The sequence below is a fragment of the Bombina bombina genome, chromosome 1, assembly GCF_027579735.1.
Source record: "Bombina bombina isolate aBomBom1 chromosome 1, aBomBom1.pri, whole genome shotgun sequence".
Classification (NCBI taxonomy): Eukaryota; Metazoa; Chordata; class Amphibia; order Anura; family Bombinatoridae; genus Bombina; species Bombina bombina.
Window position 1 is genome coordinate 1,120,811,201 of NC_069499.1, and position 22,811 is coordinate 1,120,834,011.

Below are 22,811 nucleotides of genomic sequence, written 5' to 3' on the forward strand. Positions count from 1 at the left end.
TTAACAAATACATTACAAAGCACAGTTACCCTCATAATAACACTATCTGATGAAAATTATTTTTTTTTTTAAATTGCATACAAAAGTTATAAGGGCTCAAAGATATGAGGTCTCGGGTGTTAGAAAAAAAAAAAACAGGCAAAGGGCTTTAACATTGCGATACATACATATGCATGTCTAAAGATGTATGTGTGTGTATATGTACATATATGTATTTATATGTGTATATATGTATGCACAGACATATATACACATATAAATACATATGTACACATATATAGACATATAGAAGTGCATTGGAGCCCTTTGCAGTTAAAGGGACACTGAATCCAAATTTTTTCTTTTGTAATTCAGAAAGAGCATGCAATTTTAAGCAAATTTCTAATTTACTCCTATTATCAATTTTTCTTCGTTCTCTTGCTATCATTATTTGAAAAAGAAGGCATCTGAGCTTTTTTTTATTTTTGTTTCAGTACCCTGGAAAGCACTTTTTTATTGGTGGATGAATTTATCCACCAATCAGCAAGGACAACCCAGGTTGCTCTCCAAAAATGGGCCGGCATCTAAACTTACATTATTGCATTTCAAATAAAGATACCAAGAGAATGAAGAAAATTTGATAATAGGAGTAATTTAAAAGGTGCTTAAAATTTCATGCTTAATCTGAATCACGAAAGAAAAATTTTGGGTACAGTGTCCCTTTAAGTAGACGTAAGCATATAAAAACATTTATGTAATATTCATATTTAATAAAGTGTTATACTGTGTATTTCCTGTAAACACTTCACATTCCAATGTTCTTCACATAAGGGAATATGTTCTATGTATTTATAAATATATATTCCTAAATTATATATGTATATATCTATACCTATATATGATCAGCTATATATCTAGGTATAAATACATATTTGTGCAAAAAAAATCATATATATAGAAATATGTATTAATAAATAAATAGAACATATTCTTCTATGTAAAGAACATTGGAATGTGAAATATTCATATTTTCATGCCAGGTTAGCGCACTTGAGAACATGGAATTGTGTTTGCTCGGGAGTAGGGTGTTAGGTTTTTTCCCACTTTTTTTTCTCTATTGACTTCTATGGGAGAATAGGTTATCAAACGCGCTATATCCTAAGTTAGTCTTTTTACGAGTGTCGGGTTAAATATCGCTCAGCTTGTAATCTAGCCTTTTATTGTTAAAAACAATGGAGGTAGGGGCACTCTAGGTCTTACAGTAACGGCAGCAAACACAATTGAATCACGAACAATTAGCGCCTCTTACCTGTCCTGATACACTTGACGAGAACGCTGTTTCCACTGTGCTGCTTGCTTGATTGCCAGTTGTTTTGTGGTCTGATGTCAGCTGATTAGCACAAAAGACTGGGATATATCTGATCCTTATAATGGCTTATTAAAAAGCTATGCCAAGCCAGTCAACAAGACTGAAATGCTCATCATGGTTTCAGCTTATAGAAGGATGGACTGGTAATAGGAATACTTACAGCTAGGCAGTGGTGGCTCTATAATTGGACCAGGTGGAACTTCAGGTCACTCAGGCAGCATTTAATATGGATGGCCCATATCAAGATCTGATAAAGTTTTTATTAAAGGGACAGTTCACCCAACATTTTTCTCCCCTTTTAATTATTCCCAATATTTGAAATAGCTGATTTAGCCTGTGGTATCCTCTCCTATACTGAAAGTTTGTATATTGGAGTTAAGGCTATTGATAAGCCTATGTAAACACAGTCAGCAGAAGAAATGATACTCCCAGTGGGATTGCAGGATAGTTAAGTAATACAATTTAAATGTTTCCATTGTTCTCTCTAAGTATTGAGCTTTGGTTTTATAAGGAAGCAAGTGTGTGTACACAAAGTGATAACATAATGAGATATAGGCTGTGGTTTAAAAGCACAAAACCAGCTACTTCATATACACAAATAAACCTGAAAATGCAATTTCACATACATTTTACACTCTGCAGCTGGTATAACAAGTCATTGAAAACACAATAATATAAAAACAATTTTACAGTGTACTGTCCCTTCAATGTAAATTACCCTCATATAGTGTCCATCAGCTGGGTATCTGCATGCTCTTGTGTGAAATCCAATCTACTGAACTTTAATCTCAGGTGCTACTGACTATAGTTGGTTTTAGATTGTTGTAGACAGAGTGTTGGGGTGTCATTTCATCCTTGGACACAGCCAGCAAAATAGCTGGAGCCAGCCCTGCAGCTAGAACATAAGTCACACAGTCTGGAGTGATGCAACATGCTATATTTTTTTAAAGAAAATATTCATTTGTTTAAAGGTTTACGTTACTGAATAATAAACCCATGTATAAAAAGCCTATGTGCACAAAGCATACCATACTGTAGGTTGTTAGTACAACAAGCACAGTAGAACACTATTCAGGTGGTGAGAAAAATGAATGTTCTTTTGAGCGGCAAATCTTTATCATGCTCTAAATTTAGAATAATAAACACTTCTTTGTATGTCTATGTGTTTAATGATTAATGGAGAGCTTTGCGCTCAGTTGAAACCTTACAGTTGTTAATACAAGTAATATAAAAGCAATGTAATATTTACCTGTAGTGTGCACATGACTCAGTATTTTACAACAATGACTAGAAATGAGATCATCCTATACAACACAGTCTTCTCCCCAGGACCTTTTTAGCGAGTGCACCACCAGGCAGATGTTATTGAACACCCTGTTAAAATTTTAGTCAATATTAAACTAAAATGAGCTGTTATTAAAAAGTTTCATTTTTTATTGCACAAATTATCAGTAAATACATAAATTAGGCAATACATTTTCTTTCCTAAGATATGGTGAGTCCACGGCTTCATCAGTTACTGTTGGGAATATCACTTCTGGCCAGCAGGAGGAAGCAAAGAGCACCACAGTCAAACTGTTCAGTATCACTTCTCTTCCTACAAACGCTAGTCATTCTCTTTGCCTTTGGTGCAAGGAGGAGGTGAAGTTTTAGTGTATGAGAAGATTGAATTTATTTCACTTCTATCAAGATTTTATTATTTTAAAGCCAGAATAGGTTTATTCTGATCTTTCCTCTCAAGATTGGGTCTAGCCGTACTCCATGTTAGTTTCTTCAGTAGGGCAGTGATGACTTTAAAGCATGAGGAACTTGTAAGGTGGGCCTTGCTGTGTTTTCCTGACATAATTGCTGCCCATGGTACAGAAAGCCAGAGTAGGTTTACTCTATCCTTTCTTTTGCTACAGGTCTCTGTGAGGAGTAGCATCCTCCCACGCTGTGTAAACCGTCTTCCTGCCGGCTGGTAGAGATAGTTTGTTGCCACTGAACCCTATATCTCTCAGGATGATGCTGTTTGAACATTTATACAGCTTTCTCCTTATGCGTCCCAAGCCTCAATGGTGTCACATGCAGTGCCCTGTGGTTCCTCTCAGTCTCCTGGAGGAGTTTATTTGCTTGCAGAAGTTGCTACACAGGTATCTTCAGCGGCATTTGCAGCATTATCTGCCTTCCCAATGCTAAAGGGAACACACAAGAGGAAACTTATAGATTCAGATAGTAAGGTTTCTGCTCCATCTTCTACTACACAGGTTGCCTTCCCACATAAGTCTGATGAGGAGGATACGTCGGTAGCCTCTGAGGGTAAAATCTCAGATTCGGACAGTATAATTCCTTCTTCTGATGCTGAAGTAGTTCTCTTCAGATTTAAGCTTGAACACCTTTATGTATTGTATAGGGAGGTTTTGGCTACTTTGGAGCGACTCTGATACGTATGTCGTTGTCAACCCTACAGATCCTAGTAAACTTTATATATACTAGGACTTCTTTGTGGACTAGGAGATTTTTCACAGGAATGGGAGAAGTCAGGGATTCCCTTTTTCCCTGTCTCCTGTCCTTGGAAAGATGTTTTCTGTTGCTGTCTCCATTACGGGCACGGTGCCTTAGGTAGTAGAGCATTTCTACTCTGGCTAAGAGAACTACGATTCCTAGAGAAGATAGCTGTTCTTTCAGGATCAATGGACTAAGCTGAAGGCTTACATGGAAGTTTGTTTTGCCACTGTCAAGTGCGGAATCTTCTTGGTGCAATGTCTTGTTTGATCCAATTTGGTAGAGACTCCTTTGGAGGAGATACAGAACAGAATTAGGGCTCTTAAGCTAGCCAATTCTTTTATTTCTGATGCCACAATACAAATTTATAGCCGGGAGCCAAGATATCTGGCTTTGCTGTGCTAGCTTGCGGGGCATTGTGGCTAGACTCATGGTGAGTGGATTTTTCCTTTGACTCCAAGCTTCTGGTGTGATCTGACAGAAATATTCCTTATATTACGGGTGGATAAGGGTCTTTTCTACCACAAGGCAAGATGAATAGACCTGAAGGAGTTTGCCCCCAATCCAAGGTTGGGGCGGAATTTCTCTGTCTTCAAAAATGGATACGAGATGTCCCAGATAGGTTGCAGACATAGTATCTCAGGTTTTCTACACAGATTCATACCTTTCACCCAGAGGCAGGTTCCTTCTCTCAATTTTATCTGCAGGCCAGATAACAGTGAGGCATTTTTGTAGTATGTTTGGGACTTTTCTCCCCTGTGAGTGATAGTTCCAGTTCCTGTAAGGGAACAGGGTCTAGGATTTTATTCATTCCTGTTTATGGTTCCCAAAAAAGAGGGAATTTTTCATCCTATGGTAGACCTAAAGTGTCTTATCAAATTGTCTCACGGTACCGTTCTTCAAATGGGAGCCAGTGGTTCCATTCTTCCTTTGGTCTAGGAGGGTCAGTTCAGTGGTGACCATAGACCTGGAGGATGTGTATTTTCAAGTTCCTGATTTTTGCCTTTCTGTCAAACACTTTCAGTTTGTGGTTCTTTCCTTTGGCCGTACTACGCCTCTCAGAAGGGGCCCTTCCTGGACGTCATAATGGTTCAGGCGCCATCTTTTTAACAAGCAAACACTCATACAGAGATCTTGTTGTCTTTTTTCATTTCCACGGATAAAAGTGAATCTGAAAATATGTTCCCTTGTTCCAGCTACAGGGGTAGTTTCTTAGGGACCATATTAGTTTCTCTATCTCTGGAAATATTTTTGACAGAGTTCAGAAAATAGAGGTTTCTTTCCTCTTGCCTTTTTTCGCACTCTACTATTTGGTCCTTTAGTGGATCAATGCATGGATAATTGGTCTGATGGTTGCTTCATTGGACATCATCCCTTTGCTTGATTCCATCTGAAAGTCTGCTGTTATGCATGTTCAGATAGTGGGCCTGGGGATCTTGTGGCTCTGTCTCGGGGAATAGATCTAGATCTAGGGGGAATTAGTGGTAGAGCGCTAGCTTAGCTTGCAAGAGGTAGCGGGATCGTTGCCCGCATTCTTCAGAATCTTTTGGTTTTCTCAGGAGCATCTGTCTGGGCCATATGCTTCTGGAGACCTTCCTGTGTAATAGTGACCACGGTCGCTAGCCTGTTGGGTTGGTGCCTATGGTCTTGGGAGGAGTATGCTCTCCCCATAACCATCTTGGAGTTGAGAGCAACCTACAATGCTCTGATATCCGGTTTCACTTGCACAATTTCATCTATGTGGTTTACATTTACCACCTAGGAGGAACCTAGAGTTCCTTTGCCATGATTGGCGTGGATTGTGCGGTGAGTGGACGTTCACATTTGTTGTTTATCTACTATTCACATTTCAGGAGTAAATACCGGGAGAGGACTTTTGAGCAATCAGATTTTTCATCAGAGTGGGTGCTTCCCCCGGAGGAGTTCTCCATGTTAACCCTCAAAATGAGGGTCTGGAGTTGGAGATGGCAGTACGCTAAGCTTCCAAGTTATGTTAAAGGTCAAGAGAGCAGCAGGCTGCTCTGTTAAATACCCTGGCGATTCCTTGGGATTTCAGTCTGATATCCCTGTTCCTCAGTTACTTCCACGAGTCATTGCTCATATTAAATGGGAGTGAGCTTTTACTATAAGGTATGGCGTAAATTCCCTGATTGGTGTGAATCCCAGGACTACTCTTGGAAGTAGGGTCAGGATTCCTAGGGGTTTTGTCCTTTCTCCAGGAAGGTCTGGAGGAGGTTGTCAGTCAGTTCTCTGAAGGGTCAGACTTCTGCGTTACCCTTTTTTACACAAGTGTCTGGCGGATGTGCCAGATGTGTAATCTTTTGACAGACCTTGGTTAGTATCAGGCCTGTGTTTAAGTCTGTTGCTTGTTTTAGGGTTTTGCAGCAGGCTCAGTTTGAACCATAGCATTCCATAGATTTTACACTTTTATCTTGGAAGTTTTTCTTTTTTTTTGCTATATCTTCTGCTCGGAGAGTTTAGGTACTCTCGGCTTTGCCGTGTGATTTGCTTTATCTTATTTCGGATAAGGCGTTTTTTTATCCTAAGTGTAAATATTGTTTGGGAATTTGTTGTTCCACTTTCTGGGTCCTCATTTTTATCTCTTGAGGAACGTGTGTGCACAATTTGGATGTTGTACGTGCCTATTTTTGTTCTCTCTGTAACAGAAAGCTACTGCTACTTCTATTTTCTCTGGTTGAGAAGTTTAATTCATTTGCTTTTCAGACTGCGGGGCTGCAGTCTCCTGAGAGAGTTATAGCTCATTACACGAGAGCTGGCTCTTCTTCTTGGGCTTTTTCAGATGAAGCTTCTGTAGATCGGTTTTGCAAGGCTGCAACTTGGTCTTATTTTTATACTTTTTCAAATTTTATCAGTTTGATTTTTTTTGCCTCGGATGGGGTCTCTTTTGGAGGAAAAGTTCTTCAAGCGGTGGTGCCTTCTGTTTAGGTCTGCTTGTCGAGTCCCTCCCTGTTCATCTCTGTCCTCATAGCTTGGGTATTGGTTCCCAACAGTAATTGATGTAGCCGTGGACTCACCATATCTTAGGAAAGATAACAAAATTTATGCTTACCTAATACATTTCTTTCTTTACGGGTATGGTGAGTCCATGGACCCGCACTTTATTTCAAGACAGTTATTTTTGACTAAACATCAGATACCTCCACACCTTGTGTTACTTTTTTTTTCTCCATTTTCCTTCGGTCGAATGACTGGGGTTTTTGGGAAGGGAAGTGCTTCTTAATAGTTTGACTGTGGTGCTCTTTGCCTCCTCCTGCTGGCCAGAAGTGATATTCCCAACAGTAATTGATAAAGCCGTGGATTTACCATATCCAGAAAGAAAGAAATTTATCAGGTAAGCATACGTTTAGTTTTTTCTTTGGATAGCTGACAATGATACAGTATTAGAGAATATTACACTGCCCACACCCAGCTAATTCATAATGCTGGCAACATTTTATAAAATATGTCATATGTCAGACGCTATTATTAAAGTGCATGTATATGTATGCATGCATGTGTGTGTGTGTGTGTGTATATATATATATATATATGTATGTGTATATATATATATATATATATATACACACACATAACTCTAAGCCTTTCTAGGATATTAGGTGAGAGAGACTTGTGGGCAGTATATACACTATATACAAAAAAAAAAATTATAATAGATATTTTCCCATAATTAAGAAATAATATGAAGACTCTCACAGGCCTTTGTTAGTTCTTTCTAGTATCTTTCTTTCAAAGGTGTACCACTTAGTCAGGTATCCAATATATAAACCCACTTTTCATATGTTTTTTTTTCACATAATATTTTAACTCAACAAGAACTTGAAATACTGTGTTGGCCTGTCTGTTTTATCTGCGCTGTTCACACGGAATTATTAAATGCTTTTTCCAAGCTCATTTGGCATGTCAATAAGACATTTATTTTTTGGCTTAATAAAAGTTTACAGATATTGCTCATATACCACTTTTTAGTATAAAATCTGCACACAGGTAAAATGCGATAAATAATGTTAATTTATATTAATAATTAAGGGGCTGATCACAATCTTTCAGAAACACTTTTCTATTGGTATGTTTGTATATAAATCATTTGATATGTTTTTCTAGAGAATTGTGATCGATCCCTAAACGTTTGCCCCTTTTTAAAAAAAGTGCATAAAATTATATGAAATTGATAATTACACACATTAATTGATTTGATTGGCTACATGGAAACAAACTGCAGTGAATGACATTAGACAGTCGTCATCAGTGCTGATTGAATTAACTACCATATTTTCACAGAAGTTAGCCGTCCTTTACAGAATTTTCCTGTCGCTGACTCCACTAAATTGCACGTGTGTTTTCTACTATGGCGCTAAGAGCTTCAATCCTTATGGATGGTGACTGCTCCTTTACGGATCCATGGATAAGAAGCTGGAGGTTTAAGTGTTCATTTAGAGCAATGATTTGTCTCTTTTAGTCTTACCGTACTAGCCGACGTGCATTGTGGCTGAAGTCTGCATCAGTTGAAGCCTACCTGGGACTTAGTTACAGTCTAGGCTTTGAAGTGCTTCTGTTGCAGGTTAAATTTTTGGAGTTTCCTCCAAATCCACATTTCTGGCATCTCCTTTTAAGGATTAGACCTTGTTTGGATTTTGTCTTGCAGACTTTATTCTCCTCTTTCTGCAAAGCAGTCTTGCCTCTTGAGTCCAACCTAAGATATCCTCTCAGGGGCGTTTTCTCTAGGGGAAAAAGTTGAGAATTATTATCTTGGCACTGCAATGCTGCTAGCTAGAGTATTTGCAATCCAGGTATGATGAGTAACATTCCCTGATTTGGGTCTAGGACCTTCCTCTCTGGGAGTGATAGTTCTAGTTCCAGTTTTGGAGCAGGATCTGGTATTTACAGCATGTAACTCAGTTCTGACCTTCAAAGTAGTATTCTTTCTCCTTTGATTCAAGAAGACCTGTCCTTAGGATGAGGGGGTTTTCTGGACAATATTTGGTTCAGGTGTCTACCTTCCTTTTAGGAGATCTGGTCCAACCTATTTTCCCATAGAATGGTGATTAATTTGGGTCTACTGCCACAATATCCTGATTGCTCCTGATTCATCTGATCTGGGAAGTTAAGTAGGCAGGCCCTGTGAGTACCTGCATGGAAAGCATGCCGATGTTGCCTGATTGTTACCTCTGACTTTGCAGCTCAAGGATTATGGGTTCGAATCCAGCTAGGTGCTGGATGTCCATTGCAGTCCGTCTGGAAATTCCAGGTGTGGTAAGCTGGCTCCTTTATAGATTATCTAGGAGACAATGTTTAACAGAGGTCAGCTAATCTAGGGTATATTCCTTTTCCTTTTTCTGAAGTTTTCTGTCTGGCCGACAGCAAGCTGTAGTGGCCCGGTAGATAACATAGCTATCTTGCAACCAGGAGGTTGGGAGTTTGGATAGCTACACTTGATTTTACCTTCTCTATTCAGTGATTCTAGTATGAAGGGAATTGGTCTGTTGGTTTCCATGGACATCATTCCTGTTACTATTTTCTATAATATGGAGAACTTCGGGACTGTCTCAGAGGATAGCTCTAGATCAGTTAATAGAGACTCTCTCCCGTAGTGTTTTTTTCAAGAGTATCTGTCTCAGGGCACATGCTTCTGGAGACGTTCCTGGGTATTGTGTCCATGGTTGTCTACCTGCTGGGCTGGGAAGCAGTCTAGGTCTGGTTTAGGTACCGGATCAACGGACGCGGAAGTGTCTGCTCTCCTCTTTAGATTTCTGGAGTTGAGAGTGATTTTCAAGGCGCTGATGGCTGGGCCTCAGTCGTTCTTAGATTCAGTCCAATTCCCTTCATACTAGAATCACTGAATAGAGAAGTCTTTGCTCGTCTCAAACAGGAGAGAACGGTCGAGATTGTATTTGTACCTGCCTGGCCTTGCAGGAGCTGGTGTGCAGACCTAGTGGAGATGCTGTCTTTCCCACCTTGGAGGTTGGCCCTGCGGGAGGACACTCTGATTCAGGGCTTCTTCCTTCATCCAAGTGTTGTTTTCTCTGAAGCTGACTGCTTGGGGATGATACGCTTAGTTCTGTCTAAGCATGGTTTTTCTGTGTTGGTCTTTGAGACCATGATTCAGGCTCACAAGTCTGTTCCTATAGATTATTACCAAGAGATATGGCGTAAATACCTTTTTTGGTGTGAATCCAAGGACTACTTTTGTAGTGGGGTCAGGATTCCTCTTTTTCCGGGAAGGTCTCGAAAAGGGCTTGTTGATCAGTACCCTGAAGGGTAGGATTTTTTCCTTTTATCCTTTGCTGCATAGGCGTCTGGGATCGTGCCAGACATGCAATCTTTTTGTCAGGCATTGGTCAGGCTGTGTTTCAGTTCGTTGCTAACCTTAACCTTGTTCTTAAGGTTTTGGAGCAGGCTCCATTTGAGCTAATGAATTCCATAGATATTGAGGCTAAAACTCTCTTCTGCTTGGAGAGTTTCAAAACTCTCAGCATTGTGGTGTGTTTTGCCTTATTTTATCTTTCATGCCGATAGGGTGATTCTTTGTTCTCAGTTAGGTTCCTTCCTAATTGGTTTTGAATAGAAATCAGGAATTGTTGTTCCTTCTCTATTTCCTAATCCTACTTCTGCTCTGGTTGTTTGTTTCTCTGGGAAACAAAATGGTCAGAAAGCTTCTACTATTTATTTTTCTCTTTGGTTGAGAAGTATAATTTGGTTGGCTTATGAGACTACTTGACAGCAGTCTCCTGGGAGAATTATAGCTCTTCGGCAAGGGCTGTCTCCTTTCCTAGGGTTTTTCGAAATTGAATTTTCTGTGGAACAGGTTTGCAAGGCTGCAGCTTTGTTTTCCTTCTTTCCTTTCAAAATTTTATAAATTTAATACTTTTGCCTTGAGTGAGGCTTCTTTTTGGAAGAGAAAGGCTTTCAAGCCGTGGTGCCTTCTGTTTAGGTCACCTGTCTTGTCCCTCCCTAATCATCAGTGTCCTCTAGCTTGGGTATTGGTTTCCAACAGTAATTGATGATTCCGTGGACTCTCCGTATCTTAGGAAAGAAAACAAAATTTATGCTTACCTGATAAATTTATTTCTTTCCGGATACGCACACGGCCCACCCTTTATTTTAGGACAGTTATTTTTTACCTTAACCTCAGGCAGCTCTACACCTTGTGTTACATTCCCTTTCTCATTTTCCTTCGGTCAAATGACTGGGGATTGTGGGAATTCCAATCTCAGTAGATTACTGTTCAGCACTCAGTGAAGGTCTTTATCCGTGCAAGCTGCTAGGGTCTATACCAAAAGCCCTTAATAATAACATGAAATCCAAACTGCAGCAGCACTGTATGACAAAATATTTATTTAAGCCAGAAAAATATTACAACGTTTTGGACCACTGTCCTTAATCATGTATAAAATAACACTGACACATACAGGCTTCTTATACCTATAACCCCTCCCACTTAATTACAGACCCACACCTGTCTTCACCTACTTATTTTAATTACCTCACTAGCTCCCTCTATTGTACAACAAACCTCCTATTCATTATAATATACAATTACAACTGAGAAGTTTTACATAATGTCATTTAGTACATACTTCTTCTTCATTTTTATACATACATAGGATAAACCACATACAACTAAGATATCCTAATGATTTTTTATCGCAAACAGCATATTTAGTAATATCCTTTCTTGATCCAACAAAGAGTTAACCATTTAAAAGATGCTCCAGTCCATCTCTCTATTCATGCCTCTTGGCCACATTGTACCTAGTGTGTAAATCCAGAACAATTCTCTTTGTTTAAGGTTTTTCTCCCTATTACCACCCCTCCTAGGTTTCCCAACCTGATCAATAATTTTAAATCTTATTTGACTTAGGCTATGGCCTGCAGTCAAAAAATGGTGGGCCACAGGTGCATCCAGAACTCCTGTCTGTATGCTACTCTTGTGTTGATTCAACCTTTCGGGTGGTCTCTTCTACATAGCCCCACCCACAGGGGCACTTAATTAGATATATGGCATATTCTGTATTGCAGGTAAAAACCCTCTAATCCAAAATTTCTTGCCTGTATGTGGGTGGGAAAATGTGGAGCCCCGCATCATGTTATTACAATTGTTACAGTTTAAACAGGGGAAACAACCATTGTTCTTTTTATCAATGTAACTCTGTACTTTCCTCTTGCTTGATCCTATGTCAGCCCTTACCAGAGAGTCTTTGAGATTTTTACCTCTTTTGTAGGCAGGCATAGGCAGTACTTGGAATTCTTTCACATCTGGGTTACAATCTCTTAGTACCCTCCAATGTTTCCTTATAATTCCTTGTATCTTATTGCTAAGAGGGGAAAACTTACTGACAAAAACCATCATATCCAGCTGTTCTCTCATTTTAGTTTTTTGTTCTAACAGTTTTTGTCTTGGGGTCTCCAATGCATGGTTTATACCCTCCTGTATTAATTCAGGTGGGTAACCTCTCTTAGAGAACGCATTCCCAATCTCATTGAGCCTCTCCAATGCCAAGCTTTCATCTGATACAATACGCCTTACACGCAAAAATTGGCTTTTTGGAAAGGACCGAGTGAGAGTGGGAGGATGTGCACTATCATAGTGCAACAAATTGTTGCAATCAGTTTCTTTTCTGTACAGGTCCACTGACAATGTATCACCAGATTTATACACTTTGGTATTCAAAAAATGTATGCTCTCTTCACTGTGGACAAGTTTAAATTTAATATTAAGGGTGGCATTATTCAAACCCTCAAAAAACTGTTCCAGGGTTCCAATGTCGCCCAGCCACATACCGAACACGTCATCTATATAGCGCCACCATGTGGCGCCATATTGAATAAATAAAGGGTGACTGTATACTACCTGTTCCTCAAATACATTCATAAAAATGTTCGCATATGTGGGGGCGACATTGGAACCCATGGCTGTGCCCTGGAGATGCACCTGTGGCCCACCATTTTTTGACTGCAGGCCATAGCCTAAGTCAAATAAGATTTAAAATTATTGATCAGGTTGGGAAACCTAGGAGGGGTGGTAATAGGGAGAAAAACCTTAAACAAAGAGAATTGTTCTGGATTTACACACTAGGTACAATGTGGCCAAGAGGCATGAATAGAGAGATGGACTGGAGCATCTTTTAAATGGTTAACTCTTTGTTGGATCAAGAAAGGATATTACTAAATATACTGTTTGCGATAAAAAATCATTAGGATATCTTAGTTGTATGTGGTTTATCTTATGTATGTATAAAAATGAAGAAGAAGTATGTACTAAATGATATTATGTAAAAATTCTCAGTTGTAATTGTATATTATAATGAATCAGAGGTTTGTTGTACAATAGAGGGAGCTAGTGAGGTAATTAAAATAAGTAGGTGAAGACAGGTGTGGGTCTGTAATTAAGTGGGAGGGGTTATAGGTATAAGAAGCCTGTATGTGTCAGTGTTATTTTATACATGATTAAGGACAGTGGTCCAAAACGTTGTAATATTTTTCTGGCTTAAATAAATATTTTGTCATACAGTGCTGCTGCAGTTTGTATTTCAGGGGATTGTGGGAAGGGAAGTGATACTTAACAGCTTTGCTGTGGTGCTCTTTGCCTCCTCCTGCTGGCCAGGAGTGATATTCCCAACAGTAATTGATGATTCTGTGGACTCACCATATCCGGAAATAAATAAATTTATCAGGTAAGCATAAATTTTGTTATTGCAACACTATATTTTAATATGTTCCAATAAAGTATTGTTTTTATGAAAATACAAAGGTGCTGTGAACATTCTATACTTTGGTTATCTTGGAGTCAAGCAGAGACCTCTGTGTGCATAGGCACCTATACAACTTATCTGCTTGCTGAGTTGGATTTTGTGATTTATTCTACCCAAGGGTACGGTAGTGACCAGTACAACTGTTATTTAGCATTTATACAGCGTCTCATTTTAACTTGTTAGTTACAGTTATTTTTGCTACAAAACAATTGACTTTTTTATCTGATGAGTGCTTTTTTCCTGTGAGGGCAGGTGGTGAAGGTATACAGTGAGGATGGTACGTGTCGATCCCTGGAGGTGACAGCAGGTGCCACAACGCGGCATGTGTGTGATATGCTAGTGGAGAGGGCGCACTGTCTGAGTGATGAGAGCTGGTCCATAGTAGAGCTGCATCCGCATCTGGGACTAGGTGAGGAGTGATTAAGGGCATTGCAGACACTCAAATTCAAAGAACATAGTTTTAAATGCCTGTCTGTAGAAATAAATATATCAAATATATAAACACACATGATATTTTAAATGTTTTTTTAATATATTTTTCTATATTATGTCAGGTCCTCTCAATATTATATTTGTTTTGTTAGTGTGACTTGGTTTCTGCCACTAGAGGGCAGTATGACTTTTGTTTGATGCTTGTGTTTCTTGATGCTGTTTAAACAGTATTATTTTGTAGCCTCACACTTTAAACAGTTTGTTTTGTTAGCATAGCTTGAATTAACTCCTAGAGAACATATTTTCCTCATTGATGCAAGATAACTGCTATGGGTGCTACCTGCTATCCTATAAGCATCTTTATTTATTTATTTGTCTGACTAGTGATAAACACTTGTTTCAGTCTGTTTCAAATTGCATATCATTTAGCCTTTTTATAAGTTTTCATGTGCTCCGTTCACATGGATGAATAATTATGATTGTTTTCTGGTTTAATAAAAAGTTAAAAATAATATAGCTCAAATCACATTTTAAGCTATACAATTTGTACCCAGCTACAATAAGTGCATTCTTATAAAATATGTGTTTCAAGGTTTTAAAATATTGATTATAAAACGTATGCAAAATTAAATTATTCATTTTCATTAGCATGATATTATTGGTTTAGTGAAAAAAAACCCTGGCATCAAACTTATTAGGCATCAATACTAAATGAATAATCAGTGATGTTTTACTTATATATTGCGGTTGCACTGACAAATTCTGAGACCCCGTGATACTCCAGCAAAAAACCTGTTTCCTTTAGTTATACCTGTGCCCTGGTACGTTAGTTATACTGCATATATATATTGACTTCACTTAATCAGACAGACAAGTGTCTTACAAATTTGAATGATATAGAAATGGAAGCCAAAAGCAGATTCTTATGGTTAAAAATGGAGGCTTCATGAGACATGTACACCATTGCCTGTTAAATACCTTCCATAAATAAATATGTAGGATGGCAAGACCACACTCACTGTTTTTTCATCTATTAGCATAGTGTAATCAGACCAAGTAGTTATGTTTTGGGGCCACAGCTCCTCCCTCAGGCTAAGCAGATTGCCAAATAAAAGACAGTTTAAAGGAACATTGTTCACTAGTTTTTTCTTTCCATAAATGTTTTGTAGATATATTTATACTGTCCACCTGGGAGTATTTTTGTAACAATGTATAGTTTTTCTTATTTTTTAATAACATTGTGCTGATTTTCAGACTGTATTGTAATTACAAGGTGTTCACTGTCCCTTTAAACTTCCTTTTATTTGGCAATCTGTTTAGTCTGAGGAAGGGGCTGTGACCCCAGAACATCACTACTTGTTCTGCTTACACTATTCTTCTGGGTGAAAATAAACAGTGAGTGTAGTCTTGCCTACCCTTTTCTATATGAACTTGCTTCCTGACACCCTGCTGGATGAACCGTACTTGAATGTGAGTGCAGATCCTTTTTGAGACTTATAGATCGTGTATACTCTACTGAAACAATCTGATTGACCAGTAAAGTTGTAATTGGCTCCTTAGTGTCATGTATTTGTACCCAGCCTCACCCCCAAAATACTACACATGAATTACAAATAGGACCATGACAACATTTGTGATGAAAATAAGGATCTTGCATCCAGTAAGATAATATACAATTAGTGCAATGTTATTCTTAGATGACATAAAAGATGAGAGAGATACGAGGGGATGGGGTTAATAAGAACAAAGAAGGAAAATAGAAAATAATAATAGAAGTTAATTAGAGGCAGAATGTAGTACATAGATAAATCATTAGGATACAATAATAATTTGTATTATATCTACTGATGTATAATATACCTAATAATAATAATTTGTATTATATATACCGATATATAATATACCTAATAATAATAATTTGTATTATATCTACTGATTTATAATATAACTAATAATAATAATTTGTATTATACAGTGGGGCAAAAAAGTATTTAGTCAGCCACCAATTGTGTGAGTTATCCCACTTAAGAAGATGAGAGAGGCCTGTAATTTTCATCATAAGTATACCTCAACTATGAGAGACAAAATGTGGAAACAAATCCAGGCAATCACATTGTCTGATTTGGAAAGAATTTATTTGCATATTATGGTGGAAAATAAGTATTTGGTCACCTTCAACAAGCAAGATTTCTGGCTCTCACAGACCTGTATCTCCTTCTTTAAGAGGCTCCTCTGTCCTCCACTCATTACCTGTATTAATGGCACCTGTTTGAACTTGTTATCAGTATAGAAGACACCTGTCCACAACCTCAAACAGTCACACTCCAAACTCCACTATGGTGAAGACCAAAGAGCTGTCGAAGGACACCAGACACAAAATTGTAGACCTGCACCAGGCTAGGAAGACTGAATCTGCAATAGGCCAGCAGCTTGGTGTGAAGAAATCAACTGTGGGAGCAATAATTAGAAAATGGAAGACATACAAGACCACTGATAATCTCCCTCGATCTGGGGCTCCACGCAAGATATCACCCCATGGGGTCAAAATGATCACAAGAACGGTGAGCAAACATCCCAGAACCACACGGGGGGACCTAGTGAATGACCTGCAGAGAGCTGGGACCAACGTAACAAAGCCTACCATCAGAACACACTACGCCGCCAGGAACTCAGATCCTGCAGTGCCAGACGTGTCCCCCTGCTTAAGCCAGTACATGTCCGGGCCCGTCTGAAGTATGCTAGAGAGCATTTGGATGATCCAGAAGCGGATTGGGAGAATGTCATATGGTCAGATGAAACCAAAGTAGAACTGTTTGGTAGAAACACAACTCGTCGTGTTTGGAGGAGAGAGAATGCTGAGTTGCAACCAAAGAACACCATACCTACTGTGAAGCATGGGGGTGGCAACATCATGCTTTGGGGCTGTTTCTCTGCAAAATGAACAGGACGACTGATCCGTGTACATGAAAAAATGAGTGGAGCCTTGTATCGTGAGATGAGTGCAAACCTCCTTCCATCAGCAAGGGCATTGAAGATGAAACGTGGCTGGGTCTTTCAGCATGACAATGATCCCAAACACACCGCCCGGGCAACGAAGGAGTGGCTTCCTAAGAAGCATTTCAAGGTCCTGGAGTGGCCTAGCCAGTCTCCTGATCTCAACCCCATAGAAAACCTTTGGAGGGAGTTGAAAGTCCGTGTTGCCCAGCGACAGCCCCAAAACATCACTGCTCTAGAGGAGATCTGCATGCAGGAATGGGCCAACATACCAGCAACAGTGTGTGACAACCTTGTGAAGACTTACAGATAACGTTTGACCTCTGTCATTGCCAACAAAGGATATATAACAAAGTATTGAGATGAACTTTTGATATTGCCCCAATTCTTATTTTCCACCATAATATGCAAATAAATTATTTCCAAATCAGACAATGTGATTGTCTGGATTTGTTTCCACATTTTGTCTCTCATAGTTGAGGTATACCTATGATGAAAATTACAGGCCTCTCTCATCTTCTTAAGTGGGAGAACTTGCACAATTGGTGGCTGACTAAATACTTTTTTGCTCCACTGTACATACCAATATTTAATATACCTAATAATAATAATTTGTATTGTATATACCGATATTTAATATACCTAATAATAATAATTTGTGTTATATATACCGATGTATAATATACCTAATAATAATAATTTGTATTATATCTACTGATATATAATATAACTAATAATAATAATTTGTATTATATATACCTATATTTAATATACCTAATAATACTAATTTGTATTATATATACCAATATATAATATACCTAATAATAATAATTTGTATTATATTTACTGATATATAACTAATAATAATAATTTGTATTATACATACCGATATTTAATATACCTAATAATAATAATTTGTATTATATATACCGATATTTAATATACCTAATAATAATAATTTGTGTTATATATACCAATGTATAATATACCTAATAATAATAATTTGTATTATATATACCAATGTATAATATACCTAATAATAATAATTTGTATTATATATACCGATGTATAATATACCTAATAATAATAATTTGTATTATATATACCGATGTATAATATACCTAATAATAATAATTTGTATTATATATACCGATATATAATATACCAAATAATAATAATTTGTATTATATATACCGATATTTAATATACTTAATAATAATAATTTGTATTATATATACCGATATATAATATATCTATTAATAATATGTATTATATATACCGATATATAATATACCTAATATAATAATATGTATTATATATACCAATATATAATATACCTAATAATAATAATTTGCATTATATATACCGATATATAATATACCTAATAATAATATGTATTATATATACCGATATATAATATACCTAATATAATAATATGTATTATATATACCAATATATAATATACCTAATAATAATAATTTGTATTATATATACCAATATATAATATACCTAATAATAATATGTATTATATATACCGATATATAATATACCTAATATAATAATAATATGTATTATATATACCAATATATAATATACCTAATAATAATAGTTTGTATTATATATACCGATATATAATATACCTAATATAATAATAATAATATGTATTATATATACCGATATATAATATACCTAATAATAATAATTGTATTATAAATACCTAATAATATAATGATGATAACTCTATTTCAGTGATTCAGGATAAAGTTTCGTTAGCTGCATTCCTGTTCCTGTGACATAACTCTGTTTTTGTTGTCCTTTGTTCGGCAGAGCGATGCCTGGAAGATCACGAGTCTGTGGTGGAGGTTCAAGCCATGTGGCCAGCAGGGGGCGACAGCAAGTTTATTTTCCGCAAGAACTTCGCCAAGTATGAACTGTTTAGGGGATCTCCTGTGAGTATAGAGAATTACTAGGCAGGATCACATGCTACCTGTGTACATTCTGTGCCAGTGATATATTTACAGAGATCTGCAAATTGTTGTCTTTGCTCTATTTCTAGTATAGCTTTTACAGTATTTCACATTTTCTTCATCAATACAACAACGTCCCCTTATTTTATCACTTATCCCCCTGTTTTACCACCATTTCCCTCTGAGCAGTCACACATATACACACATTATGTCTCTGGGCAGTCACACATATACACACATTATGTCTCTGGGCAGTCACACTTATACACACATTATGTCTCTGATCAGTCACACATATACACACATTATGTCTCTGATCAGTCACACATATACACACATTATGTCTCTGATAAGTCACACATATACACACATTATGTCTCTGATCAGTCACACATATACACACATTATGTCTCTGATCGGTCACACATATACACACTTTATGTCTCTGGGCAGTCACACATATATACACATTATGTCTGATCAGTCACACATATACACACATTATGTCTGATCAGTCACACATATACACACATTATGTATCTGATCAGTCACACATAAACACACATTATGTCTCTGATCAGTCACACATATATACACATAATGTCTCTGAGCAGTCACACATATAGACACATTATGTCTGATCAGTCACACATATACACACATTATGTCTCTGAGCAGTCACACATATACACACATTATGTCTCTGAGCAGTCACACATATACACACATTATGTCTGATCAGTCACACATATACACACATTATGTCTGATCAGTCACACATATACACACATTATGTCTCTGATCAGTCACACATATACACACATTATGTCTCTGGGCAGTCACACATATACACACATTATGTCTCTGATCAGTCACACATATACACATGTATGTCTCTGATCAGTCACACATATACACACATTATGTCTGATCAGTCACACATATACACACATTATGTCTCTGATCAGTCACACATATACACACATTATGTCTCTGATCAGTCACACATATACACACATTATGTCTCTGATCAGTCACACATATACACACATTATGTCTCTGGGCAGTCACACATATACACACATTATGTCTCTGATCAGTCACACATATACACACATTATGTCTCTGATCAGTCACACATATACACACATTATGTCTCTGGGCAGTCACACATATACACACATTATGTCTCTGATCAGTCACACATATACACATTTATGTCTCTGATCAGTCACACATATACACACATTATGTCTCTGATCAGTCACACATATACACACATTATGTCTCTGATCAGTCACACATATACACACATTATGTCTCTGATCAGTCACACATATACACACATTATGTCTCTGGGCAGTCACACATATACACACATTATGTCTCTGAGCAGTCACACATATACACACATTATGTCTCTGATCAGTCACACATATAAACACATTATGTCTCTGATCAGTCACACATATACACATTTATGTCTCTGATCAGTCACACATATACACACATTATGTCTGATCAGTCACACATATACACACATTATGTCTCTGATCAGTCACACATATACACACATTATGTCTCTGATCAGTCACACATATACACACATTATGTCTCTGATCAGTCACACATATACACACATTATGTCTCTGGGCAGTCACACATATACACACATTATGTCTCTGAGCAGTCACACATATACACACATTATGTCTCTGATCAGTCACACATATAAACACATTATGTCTCTGATCAGTCACACATATACACACATTATGTCTCTGATCAGTCACACATATTCACACATTATGTCTCTGATCAGTCACACATGTACACACATTATGTCTCTGATCAGTCACACATATACACACATTATGTCTCTGAGCAGTCACACATATACACACATTATGTCTCTGAACAGTCACACATATACACACATTATGTCTCTGATCAGTCACACATATACACACATTATGTCTCTGAACAGTCACACATATACACACATTATGTCTCTGAGCAGTCACACATATACACACATTATGTCTCTGATCAGTCACAAATATACACACATTATGTCTCTGATCAGTCACACATATACACACATTATGTCTCTGATAAGTCACACATATACACACATTATATCTCTGAGCAGTCACACATATACACACATTATGTCTCTGATCAGTCACACATATACACACATTATGTCTCTGATCAGTCACACATATACACACATTATGTCTCTGATCAGTCACACATATAAACACATTATGTCTCTGATCAGTCAAACATATACACACATTATGTCTCTGATCAGTCACACATATATACACATTATGTCTCTGATCAGTCACACATATACACACATTATGTCTCTGATCAGTCACACATATACACACATTATGTCTCTGAGCAGTCACACATATACACACATTATGTCTCTGATCAGTCACACATATAAACACATTATGTCTCTGATCAGTCACACATATACACACATTATGTCTCTGATCAGTCACACATATACACACATTATGTCTCTGATCAGTCACACATATAAACACATTATGTCTCTGATCAGTCACACATATACACACATTATGTCTCTGATCAGTCACACATATATACACATTATGTCTCTGATCAGTCACACATATACACACATTATGTCTCTGATCAGTCACACATATACACACATTATGTCTCTGATCAGTCACACATATAAACACATTATGTCTCTGATCAGTCACACATATACACACATTATGTCTCTGATCAGTCACACATATACACACATTATGTCTCTGGGCAGTCACACATATACACACATTATGTCTCTGAGCAGTCACACATATACACATTTATGTCTCTGATCAGTCACACATATACACACATTATGTCTCTGATCAGTCACACATATACACACATTATGTCTCTGGGCAGTCACACACATATACAAACATTACGTTTCTGATCAGTCACACATATACACACATTATGTCTCTGATCAGTCACACATATACACACATTATGTCTCTGATCAGTCACACATATACACACATTATGTCTCTGATCAGTCACACATATACACACATTATGTCTCTGAACAGTCACACATATACACACATTATGTCTCTGAACAGTCACACATATACACACATTATGTCTCTGAGCAGTCACACATATACACACATTATGTCTCTGAGCAGTCACACATATACACACATTATGTCTCTGATCAGTCACACATATACACACATTATGTCTCTGATCAGTCACACATATACACACATTATGTCTCTGATCAGTCACACATATACACACATTATGTCTCTGGGCAGTCACACACATATACACACATTATGTCTCTGATCAGTCACACATATACACACATTATGTCTCTGATCAGTCACACATATACACACATTATGTCTCTGATCAGTCACACATATACACACATTATGTCTCTGATCAGTCACACATATACACACATTATGTCTCTGGGCAGTCACACACATATACACATTATGTCTCTGAGCAGTCACACATATACACACATTATGTCTCTGATCAGTCACACATATACACACATTATGTCTCTGATCAGTCACACATATACACACATTATGCCTCTGATCAGTCACACATATACACACACATGTCTCTGATCAGTCACACATATACACACATTATGTCTCTGATCAGTCACACATATACACACATTATGTCTCTGATCAGTCACACATATACACACATTATGTCTCTGATCAGTCACACATATACACACATTATGTCTCTGGGCAGTCACACACATAT

General features: G+C 37.4%; 1 protein-coding gene across 3 annotated transcripts in view; it reads left to right on the forward strand.

Moving 5' to 3' along the window:
• Positions 1–22,811, forward strand: part of GRB7 (growth factor receptor bound protein 7) — a 260,167-nt gene that overhangs the window by 166,929 nt on the left and 70,427 nt on the right. For all 3 annotated transcript variants that reach the window (XM_053698126.1, XM_053698130.1, XM_053698139.1), the window contains 2 exons: positions 13,855–14,011; positions 18,856–18,977. In XM_053698126.1, the coding sequence (XP_053554101.1) occupies positions 13,855–14,011; positions 18,856–18,977 (279 nt within the window). The remainder of the gene's footprint in view (positions 1–13,854; positions 14,012–18,855; positions 18,978–22,811) is intronic.